The 19,103-nt window shown below is 42.4% G+C and overlaps 5 protein-coding genes across 6 annotated transcripts; 3 read left to right on the top strand and 2 right to left on the bottom strand.

Moving 5' to 3' along the window:
* Positions 1-1,444: 1,444 nt before the first annotated feature.
* GL218_09096 (uncharacterized protein) lies at positions 1,445-3,235 on the top strand (the record flags this gene model as incomplete). 2 transcript variants are annotated; one of them, XM_033585920.1, is made up of 3 exons in its annotated part: positions 1,445-2,278; positions 2,354-2,739; positions 2,798-2,870. In XM_033585920.1, 3 exons carry the CDS (start codon positions 1,445-1,447, stop codon positions 2,868-2,870), a joined length of 1,293 nt encoding a protein of 430 aa, XP_033439956.1. The 2 variants fall into 2 exon arrangements, with proteins under 2 accessions (XP_033439956.1, XP_033439955.1); XM_033585921.1 differs by having other exon boundaries at positions 2,354-3,235.
* Positions 3,236-6,034: 2,799 nt separating this feature from the next.
* On the bottom strand, positions 6,035-6,862 carry GL218_09097 (putative efflux pump antibiotic resistance protein; the record flags this gene model as incomplete). Its single annotated transcript, XM_033585922.1, has 1 exon — positions 6,035-6,862. One exon carries the CDS (start codon positions 6,860-6,862, stop codon positions 6,035-6,037), a length of 828 nt encoding a protein of 275 aa, XP_033439932.1.
* A 1,947-nt stretch (positions 6,863-8,809) lies between these two features.
* On the bottom strand, positions 8,810-9,592 carry GL218_09098 (Ent-kaurene oxidase; the record flags this gene model as incomplete). The annotated part of the gene is made up of 2 exons (XM_033585923.1): positions 8,810-9,319; positions 9,389-9,592. 2 exons carry the CDS (start codon positions 9,590-9,592, stop codon positions 8,810-8,812), a joined length of 714 nt encoding a protein of 237 aa, XP_033439920.1.
* Positions 9,593-14,819: 5,227 nt separating this feature from the next.
* Positions 14,820-15,694, top strand: GL218_09099 (Ent-kaurene oxidase; the record flags this gene model as incomplete). Its single annotated transcript, XM_033585924.1, has 5 exons — positions 14,820-14,877; positions 14,945-15,041; positions 15,108-15,237; positions 15,309-15,425; positions 15,503-15,694. The coding sequence occupies 5 exons, from the start codon at positions 14,820-14,822 to the stop codon at positions 15,692-15,694; spliced, it is 594 nt and encodes a 197-aa protein (XP_033439921.1).
* A 1,531-nt stretch (positions 15,695-17,225) lies between these two features.
* On the top strand, positions 17,226-18,995 carry GL218_09100 (Oxygen-dependent choline dehydrogenase; the record flags this gene model as incomplete). The annotated part of the gene is made up of 1 exon (XM_033585925.1): positions 17,226-18,995. One exon carries the CDS (start codon positions 17,226-17,228, stop codon positions 18,993-18,995), a length of 1,770 nt encoding a protein of 589 aa, XP_033439966.1.
* Positions 18,996-19,103: the final 108 nt, after the last annotated feature.

The following is a 19,103-nucleotide window of genomic DNA, read 5'->3' on the forward strand; positions in this document are numbered from 1 at the left end:
TCCTAAAAAAACAGCAAAATCAATCACGTGAGAAAAGCCACTATAAGCCACCACAAGCCACCACAAACCACCATGCACGGCCATTTAAAAAATGGCTGGTTTACTTAACCCCATGCTTATGCTCCACTTGCATTGTAACCAAATATATTTTTCATAATTTTTAATTTTTTTTAAAATTTAAAAAAATATAAATAAAATAAAAAAATAAACATAAATAAAATAATAAAAATAATCATAAAATTAATTTTCCCCTTTTCCTCCCTTTCCTCTCTTTCTCTTTCTCTTTCTCTTCTCTCCCCCCCCTCCCTCCCCCCCTCCCACTCCTCCCCCTCCCTCCCACCCTCCCCCTCCCTCCCCCTCCCTCCCCTCCCTCCCCCTCCCTCCCCCTCCCTCCCCCCCTCCTCCCCCTCCCTCCCCCTCCCTCCCCTCCCTCCCCCTCCCCTTTCTTCCTTCTCTTTCTCCTCTTTTCTTTCTTTTCTTTCTTTTCTTTCTTTTCTTTCTTTTCTTTCTTTTCTTTCTTTTTTCCCCCTTTCCTCCCTTCTCCCCCCCTGTCCCCCCCCTCCCTCCCCCTCCCTCCCCCTCCCCCCTTTTTCCCTCTTTTCCTTTTCTTTTCCCCCTCCTTTTCTCTCTTTTCTTTTTCTTTTCTCTTCCCCTTTCCCCTCCTCTCTTCCCCCCCTTTCTTTTTTTGTTTCCCTCTTTCTGGTTCCCCTGCCCGTGTATATCCTGGGGTTAGGTAAACGGGCCATTCTTTTCAAATGGCCGTGCGTGGTGGCGTGTGGTGGCTCGTAGTGGCGTATCTCACGTGAAAATGATTTTGCTGTTTTTTTAGGAGAATTTTACTGTGTGGTTAGAGTTACTCGTGGGAAAGGAAAGAACTGTGAGCTGCTTAAGGATCCCCTAACTTAAATAAATTTACTTTAGAAGCAGCTAAGCAACACTTAGCAACACTTCGTAAAGTAGTATCCCGTAAACTGCCTAAGCCACCTCAACCTTTCGCCCATTTTGTATTTTGCCCATGCAAAGTCCATAACCAGCCCATGCATACGAAGGAATATCTTTTACCATAGCAGCTTAGGTACCGTGTAGATTGCGCCAACGAAGTCCTACGCATTCTAATAACGGAAAATAATTATTAACTGCCTGAATTGTCGCCATCTTTTCTTTTCTCTCTCCCCTCCCCTTTCCTTCATACCCTAGTCTATCGTTTTTTTAATTTCCTTTTCCATAATATGACCCCTTCGTCAACATCATTGTCGCCGCAGTCGTCGTTGTGGACTTGACTTTGATAGAAGCGCCTATATGTATCGGCGTTAAGTATCCTATCACATCTACATAAACCTGTAGACTTATAGGATCGAGGTGCATAATCCTATCAACATTTTATCTTGGCAATACGAATATCTCGATATTCTTGAGCGCGTTTTGCACGAGTCGCAAGATCAAAATGAAGCAACGAGAAGAGGATGTCGAGTCCCAAGCTCAGCTACTTTCTAAGGAGAGTCAGTCACCATCGAGCGAAGAATTTGACTACGACGAACCCGAAAACAGTCACCAAAATCAGTCATCACGCCGTAGACGTCGGATAGAACAGAATCCTTTATGGCGCCGTATCCAGTCGTTCACGTTACCTATCTGGGCGCCTTGTCGCAAATTCAGCCCTAAATACTACGTCTTCGCCATTGTCGTATCCTTACTCATCACGCTGTTCATCTTTAACCCCTATTCCCCGACAATACCTACCCAGCATCAGACAGACGTCGACGTGTCTCCCGGAACCCCAACAAGTACTATCGCATCCTCTACAAAAGCCGCAAAGCCCACCGAGAGTTCAACACCTGCATACAAACCACCAAAACTCGAGGCCAACGACAAATATTGCACCACATGGCCCGTGGGCGAAGATGGCCGATACGAACCCAAGGGAGCTAGCCGAGCCAACAAGATCAAGATAGATAGCATTGCTCCTAAAGGTGGATGGAAAAAACCAGCGGGTATCAAAGTCATCGGTATGGTCTTTTATGGCCGTAAGAGATATGTGGACCTCTTGGATTGTTACCTCCAGCAGAATCTGGCATCGAATGGCGGCTACTTTGACGAGGTGTGGTTTATGGCCCACACCAAGGAAAAAGACGATGTTAGCTGGATAGAAGATCTTGTCCAAAAGACTCCCGGTTATAAGATTGTCGGCAAGGGAAAATGTGAAGGCGAAAAATATAAGTGCATGTGGACTTACGCCGTCGAGGACAAAACTATCTATGTCAAAATAGATGACGATATTGTGAGTAAACCCTTCCATCCAGCTGGATGGTATCAGGAGACTGAGACGAGTTTGTTGACTGACCTAATTATGCAGGTTTATATCCACCCCGACGCCATCCCTCAACTTGTCCATACTCGCATTGCCCTACCTCATCCGTATGCCATCTCGTCAAACCTAGTTAACAGTCCCGTCACGGGAATGGAGCAATATCACTACGGTGCGATCCACCCCTTTCTCCCGGACCCGAGCAGCAAGCCTTCGTTTCATGCTGCGGAGACGTGGCGCGCTTCCGAAAAGAAGAAATATCCTAAAGACCAACTGGTGGACGAATATAAGATCATGGACATGGAACCGTCGTACCGCGGCCACCCTTGGCTCCTTATATCTGACGACCACTATGACCTACTGAAAACACCCATGGGAAAATACGACCAGAACCGTGGTTCCGACCCAATTGCATTCGGTTTGGCGTGGAAGTCGTGGGCTATCGGCGCGCAGCAACAATATTCTCTCTTGTACAATCTTGAGCAGAATAAGATGCAACGCTATTTCTTCGGCCGAAATATCCGATACCCGGAAAGCGCTTTGGGACCCAATGCTTCCGCAGTAGTCTTCCCTAACGGGGACGGCCCCGGTGGTGAGCAGACATATGATACCGGGTACAACCGATACAACTTGAACTTCTGCGCCGTATGGGGTTCCGATATCAGGGATCAACTACCCATTGCCGACGATGACGAGCAAGATATCACTGCGGATATTCCTAGACGCATTGGACGGCCATTCGTAATCGACACCCGCTCCGTAGTAGGCCATTTTAGCTTCTTTACCCAGAAGGATGGTATCAATAAGAGCGATCTTCTAGATCGATGGCGAGCATTCGCGAACGAAGCGGTCTGCACCGCAAAAAACCAGAAGAAGCCGTGGGATCTGATGTGTCCGGACTTCAAAGCCGAGGGTGGTATGGGACGGTAGTAGAAGTTTCAACGAGGAATCGAAAAAAGGTCAAATCTAGCGGTGGTAATATTTCCTCACCTGATGTTCCATGACATTTTGCGTGGCGTTCCTGGGTTCTTGCATACGAAACGAGACCGGCCTGTTCCATACTGTACTATGAGACGTTTTAAGGGGAGCTGGTCGTCGTAAATGGGAATTGAATTGATGATGCGCTGCATTTGGGAGTTTTATACATACGGGAGGTCTCATGAGAGGACGGGAAGGCGTAGAAATATCGTGAAATCTTCGCATGCATGCGTTCCTCTTGTATATAGATGACTGACTACCTACCTAGGAGATAGGTTAGGTCATCTTGGTCACGCCGCGGATTAAATAAGTAAAATAACATTGTAAGAAATGTGTGTTTTTCAGTAGCCCTTTTTTTAAAAATCCCGCTCGGTGAAAAGAAGAGTATATAAAGTATTTAAATGTTGGTGGTACGCGCGTCCCGAGCTGTCGGACCCCATTCCTAAACCTTGTTGCGTTCGCTCGCAGGGGTGGATTTATGTAGGGGGCGTCGGTGGCATGATTGGAGGTTTAAGAAAGGGGAGGTCTAAGCGAGGAGAATTTATAGGTTATGGATTACGAATAGGAAGGTCTTGAGTAATAATTCCCGGCGCCGCGTCCGGGTTTATATAAGTTAGGTCCATAGGTTGAGAGACATGATAGATGGAAAATTCGTCATGTAAGGACCCGGCGAACATATGCAAGGATAAAGCAAGTCGAGACGCCTATCGCTGTAGGTAGATAAGAGCGTTTGTTGTGTTCTCTTACAGCAAATAGGCCCTTGATGCGGCTCCGGGGGGGTGGGGTTCGTCGCACAGGATGGGTTGAGGTGCCGGATGGGGGTCCGAGGTTGGGGTGATTTATAGGTAGGTAGGTAGGTTAGGTAAGTAAGTATTTAAATGATAGGTCATGTTGCTTTGCATTTATTTATTTATTTTATGATTTAGGTATGTTTGCTACCAGTAGGGGCATTAGGAGGTAGTTAAATGGAGTGGACGGCGGTACCGGGTATCGCGGCATCTGTGACGAGGTTGAAGTAAAAATGGGTGCTTATGCCCAGCAATGAGGCTCAAAGTTAGGTAAGCATTTTTATACATAACTATAAGTGGTAGTTAGGTAGTAGTTGAGCCAAGAAGTAGAATGGCGAACTATTTATAGATAGATAAAGTCGAAAAAGAAAAATAGGCTTGAGATAAAGACGAAAAAAAGAAAAAGAAAAGTTGGTCAAAATGACAAAATGGTCAGTCATATAGTAGTTGCGAAGTTGCTAAATAGCTCAAACATTATCCCGAGATAGATGCGAATGTATATATATGGTGAAGTATATCCAATAAATAGATGGTAGATGGTAAATTTGAGAGATGATCAGTTGAGCTAAATTGTAGTAGATGGCGGAATAGATTAACAGTGCTTTTGTTGCTACGGTATATGAGGTTTACTTGCTCGTTGGAATTTACATGTATGCTGCGCTGCGTACCTAGGTACCTAACCTTATAAGGCTCGTGCATCGGGTGTTTATTATTTTGCTTGCTCTGTTTGGTACTGCGGCGTGTAGTTATGAAAAATGCTGAAGCTATAAACTAGGTAGAGATTGAAAACAAAGCTTTAATAAGCTGTGTTGCCGGCGGTTGTTTTTAAGAAGGCCTTGAATGTAGATCTCAAATATCTGTACTTTTCAATTTTTTTAATATGTTTTCTATTCTACCTTATACCTTACTCAAAGAGGTCAGCGGTTCTGGTAGGCGTAAGGTAGGGTACATTTGAATGCTAGATTATAAGGTACTTAACGGAATGGGAATAGACATGCATATACCTCGTGGGGCTTGTTTAAAAGACTCAAAGGTTTAGATAAATAGAATCGTATAATTAATACCTACCTAGGTAGCTCATCTGTTATAAATCAGGCGTAAAGATGTAAGCTTTTGCATTATGCAAGAGTGCTACCACTTAAGTATTTAGCAATATGTACGAGTGTTTTCTATAAAACGGATACAATTGTAATATTAATATACCACACCAGTGGTAGACCCAGATAATGATATACCTCTGTTTAAGTTCACGACGTCTCGACCATCTAGCTCATGGCATCAGCCTTTAACTCAAAATTTTTAAATCATATTTCTTGGAAATTAGTCGTTGGATAGATGTGAAGGACAAGCTATGAGTGAGATAGGAGCGCACCCGGACGTACATAAACTTCAGGTTTTTATGTTGCCCACAAGATAACATCCCGTAACCTACCTAGTATTAATTCCTATTGTCATTGTATAGTATCATAACATTAAACAAATACCTAAACTGAAATAGGGGTAACTACCTAGGTAAACAATAGTTGCTTATAAAAAGATTTGAACCCACCTAAGTATTTATATTAGTTCCTTGAAGCAAATGCACTCCTAGGTACTTAAGTACTACATTATGTGAGTCAGGTACTTACCTAAGATATGCTCGGCTTGAATAGCCATGGTTCGTATGAGAGGTTGATAGGCATGGCATATAGATCTTACCAGTCAAATGATATTATAACGGCAACAAACAACACCATACTCTCTATAATTAGTGTAGCTGAACTTGATGTTGACGCCTATAATTTAGATAGTAATGGTTGTATTCAGAGGCTACCTAGGTTAAAAGAGTGGCATGGATCAGCCTGTTCCATCAGCCTTGCGAGGAAGTTGATAGCCATACTGGCTGGTTGTCTCTAACAAAAGAGGTATGATAGAACTATTTGACATCGATGTGCCAAGCCGTAATATCCATTAGTGCAAAGCCTCAAAGCCCGAGATAGTTTACACTTGTTCCGGAATACCATAGCGCAGCTCCGAGTATCGTAACAGGGAGTAGGAACATTCCTGCCTTTCGCACCGTAGCCAATGCTATCGTTAATTTCCTCTTAGTATCACTTGCTCTGTGAGACTTCCGCTCGTTCAAGCGCGGGAAAGGCACATCAGGAACCTCTTTCCCCAGAAAAGCGCATAGCGGCTCCCAACCATCCCCCATACTGTATTCCAATCGTCTCTCGAGGGGGACCATCTCCCTTATTCTCTTGTAATAGGCGTCGTAGGCCACGCGCGCGTTAGCTTCCACACCGGCCCTATCCTTGGCGCCGAAAAAGCCAAAATGGACCTTCTGCATGGTGGGGCCCGATCGTATGCCCATGACATGCTCCAAGAGAAAAACAGAGACTCGTGCTAGAGGAGAAAATAAGGTATCTAGTAGCTCGGACCTGTAGCTAGGCCACCAGGATTCGAAGTCTCGCTGGACGATGACAACTTTTGCGTCTGGGTATGCTTGAATGAGCTGGTCCGCAAACGGCGATGCCATATCAGTCGCTATGTCATACTGGGACCCCCAGAGCTCATCCCAGTCGGATCTTGTCAACGGAGGTCTTGGGCGTGCTCCGGGTACGGTCGGCCAGGTGGCCTCTGCCGCCTTCTCGAGAAGAGGCCAGGGCATGCCGAAGACATCATCCAAGCCGTGGTGGGTTTTGTATCCAAGGATCCTATAAGCTTCGGCTGAGGACCTAGTGGCCATGCGAAAGAGAGCTACGTGAATAACACGCAGACCGTCATGTTGCGAGTTTGGATTTTCGGTTGCCATGACTGGTGTCGGAGAATGTGGCGGCGCTGAAGCGGGAAGGGAAGGGAACTAAACATGTAACTAGCGACAAGCTTGCTTGAAAGTCGTTGCGACTTGGAATTTTGGGCGTAATATTGTCCATTCAAAGAACCTGGGTGTGATAAGGAGAAGAGATAGTACATGGTAGAGTTGCCTCATTATATTGTGAATGTGCTGAAATCTAAGGATATGCATCTACCCGCGTCGCTATGGAAACCCCCAGGTAAGTAGCGGCTCTTCAAATGTACCATATACATAGAGGGGTCATCTGAATTTGTATCGCTGTGTATCTTTTTTTTTTTTTTTTATGTGCACATGTAGTATTAGAGTCTAGGGGTGGGGGTGAAGCGAAGCAAAGTAAGGGAGCACAGGTAGTGTCTTGATATACATAAACGATTAGCGAAAATTAAGCTGGTTACGGAGGTGCAGAGGGAACACATTAAAGAAACCCAAAATTTGTCATTATACCCACCCCCACGTATAACCATATTTTTTTTAAAATTCGATAAGCGAATATATGATATAACTTAATGAAATAAATCGATAAAAATAAACGTGATATGGTAAAATTTATATATAATTTTAAATTATTTATATAAATTTTTTAAAAATATAAATGTTTTTATATTATATTATATTTATTTTATTTATTTTTAAAAATAAAATTTATTATTTATAAAATTAATAAATCATTTTAATAAATTAAAATAATATAATAATATAAACTTTTTTAATTTATACGTTTATTAATTACTTACGTAATATTTATTAATTATTTTTTATTTTTTTATTAATTTTTTATAAAATTTTTTTTATTTATTTAATATAAATAATAAATTTTATTTTAAATTAAATTTAAATTTAATAAATTATTTTAATAAATTAAAATAATATAATAGTATAAACTTTTTTAATTTATACGTTTATTAATTTTTTATATTAATTTTTTAATTTAAAATAAAATTTATTATTTATATTAAATAAATTAAAAAATTATTATAAAAATTAATAAATTTTATTTATTTTATTTATTTTATTTATTTTATTTATTTTATTTATTTTATTTATTTTATTTATTTTATTTATTTTATTTATAATATTTATAATATTTATAATATTTATAATAAATGTTTATAAAAAAGTTTTTTTATTATTAAATTTTATGCAATTAAAAACCTATTATTTAATGCATATCATGGCTATAAACTTACCCTATTTATTTAAAAGCTTATATGTAATAAATAATATAGTTCTAATCGGTCTTATTTTGATTTACCCCCTTTACCCTTGGGGTCAGTCCAATAATTTTAGCGTTTTTTTAATGTGTTCCCTCTGCACCTCCGTAGCTGGTATTACCGAATGTAACAATGTCTCAGCCTTACGTTTTAAACAAACGCATGTAGGTTAGGTACCTACCTGTCATAAATCTAATTGGTCCCCCTACGGAGTGATAGATAAGCCTGGCAGCCAGCCTGCCTCTAGACTACCGTTCGTTGTGTCATTGTCTTATAGTCGACAAGGCAGCATGGTCGGACATGTGTAACAATGTTTCCTCGTATATGCGGTGTAAATTTTTTATTTATTTAATCTTGGCAACACTCTATTATGCATAGCCAGCATCCCATTGTCTGATGAGTAGTACGTGTTGGAAGGCTACAATCTCAGGCTTGTATATCAGTATCAAGCTTGGCAGCATAGTTGGGGATAGATCATTTCGTAAATAGAATATTATATTTCGGTATGTATTATTCGAAGAAAGTATGTATCTCAGAGAGAACACACACGGTTTGCAAGTCTTACTCCATTTAGATGACCAAAATGTAACAACCGAAAGCACTACAGATGATTTGATAGTAAATAGCATCGGACATTAAGAATCTATGTAGAAACATACTGGAGAAACTAAGGTGTTCTGAGATGGTCTATACATTAAGTCCTACCATTACTCATAACCTCGCTCTCCTCTTTGAAGCCTGCACTTCTCTTGCGTACACGCACTTGACCGTCATTATATGGGAGTCTGATCCAACCAAAAGTTCTTGCTTTAGGCCGCCTACTCAAACACTCAACATCATAATTAAGTAGCATATGTGCCACGAACAGCTTCATTTCGTTTACGGCAAAAAACCGTCCGGGGCATGCATGCTTGCCTATCCCGAAGCTGAGAAAGTCCTCATCAAGCGTCACAGACGACCTGTCATTCTGCGACCCGCTCCTATCTGTTCTATTATCTGCTGCACCGACGGCTTCTTTTTTTGGTCCTGAAGTATGGTGTGATGCCTCCCGGCCTACAAACCGAAATGGCTTGTAGCGGCGCGAATCTGGATAGATGTCTTCGTCGTGATGTACGCCTTCGAGAGGAGCTGCAAAGACCATTCCGCAAGGGATGTGTACTTTGTCATCTGCAGCTTCGATAGTAATTCCATCGGGGTGAATAACCTATTCATACTATTAGTACCTAGTCTTTTTTATATGTTAGGCAATATCATGGTCGGTAAGAAAACGGACCGTCCGAGGCAAGCCAATACAAGCAAACGGTGTAATCCTCATTGCTTCCCGGATTGCGGAGTCAATTAGCTTGAGATTTTGTACTGCTTCTCGTGTCCAGGAACCACCTGACTCCTCGAGTACTCGTGCTGCTTCTTCACGCAACTCTCGGATGGTGTCTGCGGAAGTATCTGGACCATAGAGGTCTAGTATCATATTTTGCATCGTATAGCTTGTCGTATGAAGCGAAACATCGTTGATATATATTAGACGTCGAGCAATACGGACGGGATCGAGTTCGGATGGATCCCCTGAATTGAAGCATTCTTCAATAATCCATTGTAGGCCATCTTGCTACATATCTCATTTCGTCAGCCTTAGTATTTAGGAATATCTTAGAGATCAAGATTCGATTAAGGAAGAAGGAAGAAGTCAAAAGTAAGAAGAACTTATATGATGTTATATAGGCAGTTAGGGTTATTACCGGAGGTGTCCAGTTACGGATAGAACCATCCATTAATCTTGCCGTATTATCCAACCGTCCCTTAACGATATGTATACATAACCCTAAAGCCTTCTGAAACCTAAACTGGCATAGAATCCCAATCAAAGTGCCAATAATAGGCCTAAACAGCTTGGGTGTATGGTTAATCAACATACCACCCATTAGTACAGCTGAGGCATGATCTTGTAGGTGTCCTAAGAACTCCACATTCCGGCCTATATTATTGTTTTTGTATTAGTTTTCCGATTACCTTGACATACTATAGGAATCAGGCGCAACATACAAAGAGGGGGACCGAAAAATGCACCATTTGCTGCCCCTGCGATGATCGTTAGACAACTGTCCCAGATCCGGAACTTCTGCCATTCTGTTTTTTGACCCCAGCACCTCTCGAAGCCCCTTTTCAATTCGGCTGCGATCCTCGGAGTGATAGGCCCCAAATTTCGGGTCAATTGGTGACGAATAACGTTAATATGAATGCTGTCAATCATAACCTTTGGGTCTCCAATGGTGTACTTGGTCTGGATGGTGTCGTGTGATGTCATATGAACGTCGACAATGTTTGTTGGGTATCCGTATACCTGCTTGAACTGGTTTGGGGGTATTACTACCACAGGGCCACGGTCAAGAGTAGGAACGACAAAAGGTGTTTTGGATTTCGAATACTTGGTCAAGAGTTAGTGCTTGGTGATAGTGATTGAATGATTTAGGGGCGCTACCTTTGTATACCCTTCAGATGCCCACTGTCTAGACTCAGAAAGCGAGCGTATTGTAGCCAGTGCCCAAGGAAACCATCGATTCCGAAGACCAATAGTAAAATTTTGTAACTTCCAATCTTCGGAACCATTAGCACAACCCCAGCGGTGGCGAAGAAATAGAAAAAGTAGCGCAAAAAGGAGTATTGCTAGGGCTCGTGGCGAAAATAGAAGTGTTTCCATTTCCCCTATAATGCTTAACATCGATATCAGTGCCTATTCTACGACTATAAGCTATGGAATCTCAACGATGAATCCTAAGGACCTAAATAGTGATCAATGTCGCCTGGAACACTACCAAGACTCGGAATTCTTTAAATACAATGGATTCGAACATTTTCGATTCCGATTAATGCCTCTTGTGTCCGTCTGCCCGGCTAGGCTATAGGCGATGGGACGGTAGTTCGCGTCTTACGTGAAGGTGACCGGGTAGTATTATTGATGTAACGCCATATACAATATTACTGTCGGCTTGTGCTCATTTCCAACAACCACCCCGCCTCTGTAAACATAAGTTTCACCAAGTCATATGAGCGGGATTTAGGAAAACCGCCTACCTACTCACCCTAGGTACCTACATTACATAGATACCACCTAACTTACCTGGGTACCTAGCCCCCTGATCGAGCCGAAGATACCAAGGCTCCAGCTCTACAAGCCAAGATATACCTAGTGTACATCAGGTACGCTTATTATTATGTATAACACACCTAGGCTCGGTCTAATATGCGCGGATTACGCCCCCAGGTTTGTCACTTATGCGGCAGAGCAAAGGCGGAGAGCAAGCCCGAACACAAGAAGGGTAAGTCGGACTCCCATACAGCAAATTTAGGCGCCAAATGAGATTCATTGGATTCATTTTCTAGCAATCTCTCGGCTCATTATTTGCAGAAGTCAAATCCAAGTCTTAGTATCACCACATACACGCTTTTAATTAATATCTATTTCAAATACTATGGTAATTCAAAATCATAGAATAATAATACTTAGGTGCTAATTTATTTTTTAAGGAAGCCTTTGGCTCGCAAGTCTCGTTAAAGTAGAATTGGTTGATCGTGAAATCTTTGGTATTATATACTTCGTAATATAACATGTCTGGATATCATGCGTACAATCCTATCTCACGATTCGTTGTCTCTCTGCCCCCAAGGATTATCCAATACTTATATTTATATATAGACTAGAAAACTCTAGCTGTATACAAATGCAGGTCTCCCCTATTGCACTAGCTATGGCACTTCGCTTATTAAATATAAAGCTGCGGATAGGTACCTGGTCTTCAATTTGTGGAATCTCTTGCGATGTCGCTGCGGCGAGTGGTTTCCATTCTTATATATCCGTCGGAAAACTTCCCACTACTTTCATGACTTCGGGAGATCTCTGACTGTTTGGATCTGCTCAGCTGCATCTGAGATACCATCGAGATAATTGACTGAACCCTTGTATACACAAAAGACCCAACGATCACTGTGCGCCATAGGAAATGGATGGCAGGCACGCACCCAACCGCGAGCACAATGGCACACTCATAGATCCTGCGGTAAAGTTAGCTGATTGGTCATTTGGTGGCACTCTGTAACGATACCTACGTACACTAATATTTGTGATATCTGGCGATCCTTTTGACTTCCGGACAGAGTTAAAACTCTAGAGTAATTTCCAACTATACTAGCAACAATACCGCTGAGTATTATGTTAGAAATAAAAAATTTCTTTTTTGGCTTCATATTGGGATTTTGGACTTGGGTAAACTGACGCAAGGCCTGCCATGAAGACAAGTACTAGGCCGATCTTCTTCCGTAGTGGAAGATGTAATTTGACAATTATAGGAAGCGGAAGGATAAACATTACTAAATCGACTGCAAGACCTGTAAAGCCAGCTATGAGGCTTGAGATTGAACCCGCTACTGTGCATCTTGCACTGAAGGCTTGGGACCAAGTTCCCTTTGGGTTGCAGATGGCGCCTCCGTAAGCCGTTGCAGACAGTATGATAAGGAGTGACGCAAGAAGTGTAAAACAGGAGGTGCGGGTCAGCCATGTCTTGACGGCAAAAATACGCATGAGTAAGAGAAGAACTGGTGTCTTAGTGAACCAAGTGGCAAGATTCGAGATGATCAGAGTTGCTTCTCCCATCTGTCAATAATATGTGAGCCTTAGTAATAATACAAATCTCTACTCTGGTGGGAATACCTGGTGTGAAGTGAGTAGAAAGCTTGTAGTATTTTCTTCCGTTGGGTTGAGGAGGTAGTCTTCGTACACTGTAATGAGATCAGCGGATGGCATGAAAAATACGAGCACTCTTCACGGGGGGGAAGGGGTGGTTTGCCTACCTGCCTGCTGTTGATAAGCTACAGCGAAAGTCGCTATCAGTAGGGCCATTCCAATGATACTGGTATCTGGATAACTGTTAGTTGGATAGGACTTATAGGGCCCGGTGTCAGTGTCGGTGTTAGTATACAATCATCGACGTATAATTTGTGAACCTGCTTGATACTTGCAACTAACCGGATCCCAATAATTAAGCTGGAGATAATAATTGGAACTATGCCGACGGCGAGGTATTCTTCCTTTGATAGTGCGTTTGCGCCCGATTCATCGAGAGACGGCATTCTGACGTGATGAGTAAAAAAAAAAAAAGAATTTTCTTATGAACTAGAAAATACTAGGTTAGGTACCCCTTTGCAAGAACACTATATAGGAAAATGTAGAGAACTAAAGGCTGTAAACATAGCCCGCGGCAAGGTAGCTAGCTATATGTTTGTTCTTCAATTATCGTGATACGGGTGATACCTCACACAACACTTCACATAAGATTCAACCAACATCTGTACAACTTGACATGCATATCAGATGTCGGTGTGGGTAGTGTGTCCTTAACCGTTAGAGCATATCAGATGTTGGTGATAGAAAGTGGCGGCTGTCGTATTTATTAGACTGTAACCTAAGGATTATACCGCACCATCAATACAGCTTAGGTTACAGCATTGGAGTCACTTCCGACACTTAAGTACTACCCCAAATTTATAGGATACTTCAATGACCTTGACATCTTTTAGAATTGGCCATAAGAATTGAACTGTCAACATCACACGCCGCATTGTTGACCACCCAGATTCCATAAGGATTTCTCTAATTAGAATACTACTACCGCGTGTGAGGATTCTAATTACCACCGCCTATTTTAAGAAAGAGAAGAGGCGTAGTCCTATATAGTAATACATTGATGAATAGCTGTCTTACTTATTATCACCGTGTACATATATGATATAAGTAAGGCTACATGTCTGATAAGCACGCAATCCCATCTTCCTTATAACCTAGTATAAACCTATCTGCATAGCGTTGGCTTTTAGGAAATTATCGCCGAGACCTGTGGTATCATTAGCCATGTATATTAGCTTGGTAGTTGCTGTCATCTGGGCAATCCTCATTTACAGGATGGCAAAAATTGAAAAATTGGTGAGCATCGATGCCTATCAAAGTGGCTGGAATAAATTGCATTAATGTGAACTAATATGTGGGACTAGATTAACCCGGTATACGTCTTTAAGAAGATATCAACCTTGCTGTTAAAAAGAGTATCCGCATGGAAATACCTTTTCCATGGTCCTCAGATTATCCAGGAAGGCTTCGACAGAGTACGTAGAGAACGTAGAATTTAGCGTTCTCAAGCCATAAATATATATCTACTGCTAATAATGGGTTCTAAGTCTCACGGTAAACCTTATGAAGTGTATGCCCCTGATAATCGGTACGTGTTTGTGTCGTCGGCCAAGCATATAAAGGAGCTTGATACCGCGCCCGATACCGTCTTATCTCTACAGGCCGCATCGAAGCAGGTGAGTCTAATAACTCCCTCGACGTCGCCTAGGCGCCCAAGGTGCGCTATATGCTAACCCGTTTTACATGATAGATGTTGCAACCTGTTTATACTATGCATGGTTTTAATTGGTTTGACCGCCGCGGAACTGAAGGGGTTGGCTTCGTACGCGCCCTTCGCACGTTGTTAACCAGAAACCTACCTATGATACTTCCAGATTTGAGTATAATCATAAGAACCCGCTTTCAAGAGATGCATTCAACCTGTATCAAAGATAATGGTAGGTCAACATACTATACATATCTTCTTGAATATAAATTTCCCTAGAGAACTAAATTATTATTAGGAATCCCACTCTCTCCGGCATATCCTATGGTAGTGAAACTTGTCGTCCTGTCCAATGCCGTGTCATTCTTTGGAAAAGATCTAGGTGAGTTTAAAAATATTCCCTCGTTTTATTGTCAAACATGAGTGATCTCTGAACTGAGCATCTACAGCCAAAAACGAGAGTTTTATGGAGTCTGCCTTGGCTTATATCGAGGAGACTTTGATATGCGCCGAAATAGTTCGACTAGTGCCCCGGCTTTTAGCCCCGTAAGTCTCTTTGCACATCGCTTGATATAATATGCGTATATATCTCACGCTCATTATGTTTTTTAGAATTATAGGGGGGATTATTTCCTCACGCTTGAAGTCGCACGAAATCATTTTCAACACATTGCTCCCAATTGCTGAGCAACGGTGTCTCGAACGGGATCTGAAATTCTCAGGTCAGAAAGTCCCAGATCATGTGAGAGCATCTCCTATATTTCTAACCAGTTTCGTTATTACCTGAGGGCGCATCTAATTACGTTTCGATAGCATGATTGTATACAATGGATCATGGAGACTTCCCCAAAACGGGACCCATGGTCAGCTAAGCGTGTGGTTCATGAACTAATGGCTATTTGGTTCGGGTCGGTTCATGCCTTATCAACTGTGAGTTGTATTTAGAAAGGACCCCTGCATCTCCGAGTGCAATCTAGATTTGTATATTTACCTATACTTACCTGCAGACCATCACATTTGCGATCCACGATATTTGTATCCACCCTGAGTATGTTCTACCCCTACGCCAAGAACTCCAAAATCATTATACGGAGTTTGAGCGTACCGGTAGAGGTTTGCCTCTTTTGGATAGCTTTATCAAAGAGTCTGCACGCTTAACCCCTGTTGAGTCAAGTAAGCCCTTGAATATCTACCTCTGACGATCATTAATGTTTTATCTGCTCTCGTCCATGTCTGAATGGTTTTATAGTGAGTACTCGTCGCTCTGCCCTTCGGCCATTCGCTTTCTCAGATGGAACTCAACTTCAACCTGGGGATTGGGTATGTACTCCAGTCCGCGCGATAATACAGAGTTCACAATACTACCCCGAACCATTGCAATTTAATGGGTTTCGATTCGTTGATCCAAAACTTATCGAGAATATGGTTACTTCAAACTTTAAGTTCTTACAACCAGTTCCATCCCAATTGACCGAAGTAGATCAAGGATGGGATGTATGGGGAACTGGTCGTATGGCGTGGTAGGTACCTCTTCATCTAACATTCCCACTTCTTCCCCTTGTGTTTTGCGTTTTCAACCCAGGTGTTAACTGACAAAGCCCCGGGCGGTATTACGCCGCTGCTGTGATGAAGGTAATTTTAGGGCAGGTTATCATGAACTACGATTGTAAACTTGCTAAGCCAAAGGATGCACGGTGGTTGACATGGCGATCGAGCACGTTGCCGAAACCGAAAACCATGGTTATTTTTACCCCATATAAACAAGTACCAGATCCATGTTACAAAGCATGAAGAACATTATAGTAAAAAGGGGCTGGAAACTGTTACAATCGAGGTAGATAGGCTCTATACCTACATAATTGGTTAGATCCCCTAACAAAGCGCATGGCTTATATAAATCTGATTTGCTGAGCTGGTAATTGGAGTTATAATTTGTTAATATAAGTTGCCCAATCGGAACGCTTCTCACTTTCTTACCTTTACACAAGGTAGGTTTATATCTAAGACCTCACCGCTACCATGCAAGGCTTTTGGGGGCCAAATATATGCATGTCACTATTCTTACGTGGCTCCAAGTGTCAACTGAGTCTGTGTGAGGCTGAATGGATAGACGGGGTCTTCTCCAGGATATATGTGCAATTATTGCGGCTGTTGCAACCTTTCACCAACATCTACAAAATTCCTACCTATTTTAATTAACTGTACTACCTACCTACTTAGGTAGGTAGTATATAAGATCACTTTCATGTATGCAATGCGCCGCGGAGGAAATATCATACAAACATATACATAGGATACTACCTAGGTACCTCTCTTATGGACAACACAAGTTACCTGTACGTTACCACCCTGTCGTCTCACTGTACCGCATTGTACGACAGTGTTAATCTTGCTAACCGCAGATGCAAGTCCTATCACCCAGGCCTTATAATAAATAATTTCTTAGATACGGTGAGTTATGATGATACGTACGTAGTCTAAATGCCGATCCATGGGATGACGCCTGCTTTAGTTAGCATCCCAATGCCCTTATGATAACTCGTGATAATTGTTATTTATTACTGATATTAACTATTGGCTATTCATCAGCCCCCCCCGCCCCCTTCTTCTCGCACGCTGTTTAATACCCTCTTTAGTAGACTCTAGCTTAGGTCTGCCATACCATCATAAACGGATTGGCGTACCACAAATGCAGCTAAGCTGATTTTAACTCCGACATCTGTACTAAACATGTGGCCATTCTCTACTCCCTACCCTGAACGGACCGTCGAGGAGATTGTCGATCATGTGTATGATTACATCATTGTCGGAGCTGGCACGGCTGGGTGTGCTCTTGCATCTCGCCTTAGCGAAGGCGTGGATGTAACAGTTCTAATCATTGAAAAAGGCCCAATTCAAGATACTTGGCAAACTCGGGTACCATTGATATCGTGTGCATTGACTTCGATTCCCGGAATGGTATATCAGGATTCTATGCCGAACAGGGGATGCAATAATCGCAAAATTCCAATGTACCGCTCGGAGTCTCTTGGAGGAAACTCCAGAGCGAATGGTATGATATACACGAGAGGGTGGCCGGCAATATATAATCAATGGGCACTACAGACAGGATATACGCACTGGAGTTGGGCTGCCGTAGAACCTTATTTCCTCAAAATTGAAAACAGACACAATGAGAGCTCTTCGAAAAATGATAAAAATGATATTTTGGGACCTGTTCAAACTTTGCAGTATGGACCTCAATTTCAGTTCTCCAACTTGGTGGAAAAAGCTGCTTCAGCACTCGGTTTTCCTATAGAACATCATATCAATAGACCGGAGGCACTCCCAATGGGGTTCTTCCATTTCGATTTAACGATTGATTCCCAAGGCTACAGGCATTCGGCATTTAAGTCCTACCTCCCCAAAGTGCTGGTAGCCGAGCGTCAGGATCACCTCACTGTCTGTACTGGTGGTGTGGTCACAAGCATCGACCTTAACGCAGAAAACGGCATTGCTACAGGTGTCCGAGTGAAGGGAGTTAAAACTGGAAAGATGGTACAAATTCGAGCCCGACGTGAAGTTATTCTGTGCTGCGGTACCGTAGGGTCTCCCAAACTCTTACAGCTTAGTGGCATAGGACCGGCGACTTTATTGGAAGCACACGGCATCCCTTTACACTGCGATTTGCCTGTAGGCAAGCACCTCAGTGACCACCAAGGTATCCCAATATGTCTAGAACTACCCTTCGATCAGACGTTCCATATCATTCAGAAAAGCTATCTGCAGGCTTTCTGGCAGCTTCTCCGCTTCCAATACAATGGGACTGGTCTGTTGAAGAATGGCCCAACGCAATCTTCCATATTTTTGAATACCTCTCATCTAGATCCTCTGACTCACTTGCCGAGGAAAAACATTGACTCTGACCCGACGAACCCAGGAAATATACCCGACGTTGAAGTGATGATAGTCCCTGCCAGTACGCTGATAGACACCGAGGAGGTCATATCATTAGCATCAATCTACACATGCCTCCTACAGCCGCGGTCCGAAGGCTGCATCGAAATATCATCTATGGACCCAGAAGCAAATCCGACAATACACCTGAACTTCCTTGACCAAGCTGAGGATCTTCAGGTTGTGCGGAATGCTCTGAGGTTCTCTTTGAATCTAACAAGGTACCTATCAAAAGAGTTAGGCTTTCCTCAACCAGCAAAGTTATACCTTGCTCCTGGAACAGAACAAGAGCCTGTTAAAGCGGATTTAACCGATGAAGAATTGGATAATTTTGCACGCAGGAATATCCAATCAGTCCTACATTTAGCATGTTCTTGCCGCATGGGAAGCAATGGAATTAATTCAGTAGTGGATGGGGAGTTGAGAGTTCATGGATTTTCCAACCTTCGGGTGGCCGATGCAAGTGTGTTTCCTGTCATCCCAGCTGCACATACGATGGCACCCGTGTATATGATTGCCGAGCGTTGCGCAGATTTCGTGAAAGAGGCTTGGAGAGATAGGTAGACTAGAATATTAGAAGTCTCTATTGATTGTTATTTGAGAGGAAGCTATAGGTTATTTTATGATACATTCGTCTCCGCTTTATCTATAAGAAACATTCCATATCCATAC

Source organism: Daldinia childiae (assembly GCF_008694065.1).
Source record: "Daldinia childiae strain JS-1345 chromosome Unknown Scaffold16, whole genome shotgun sequence".
Taxonomy (NCBI): domain Eukaryota; kingdom Fungi; phylum Ascomycota; class Sordariomycetes; order Xylariales; family Hypoxylaceae; genus Daldinia; species Daldinia childiae.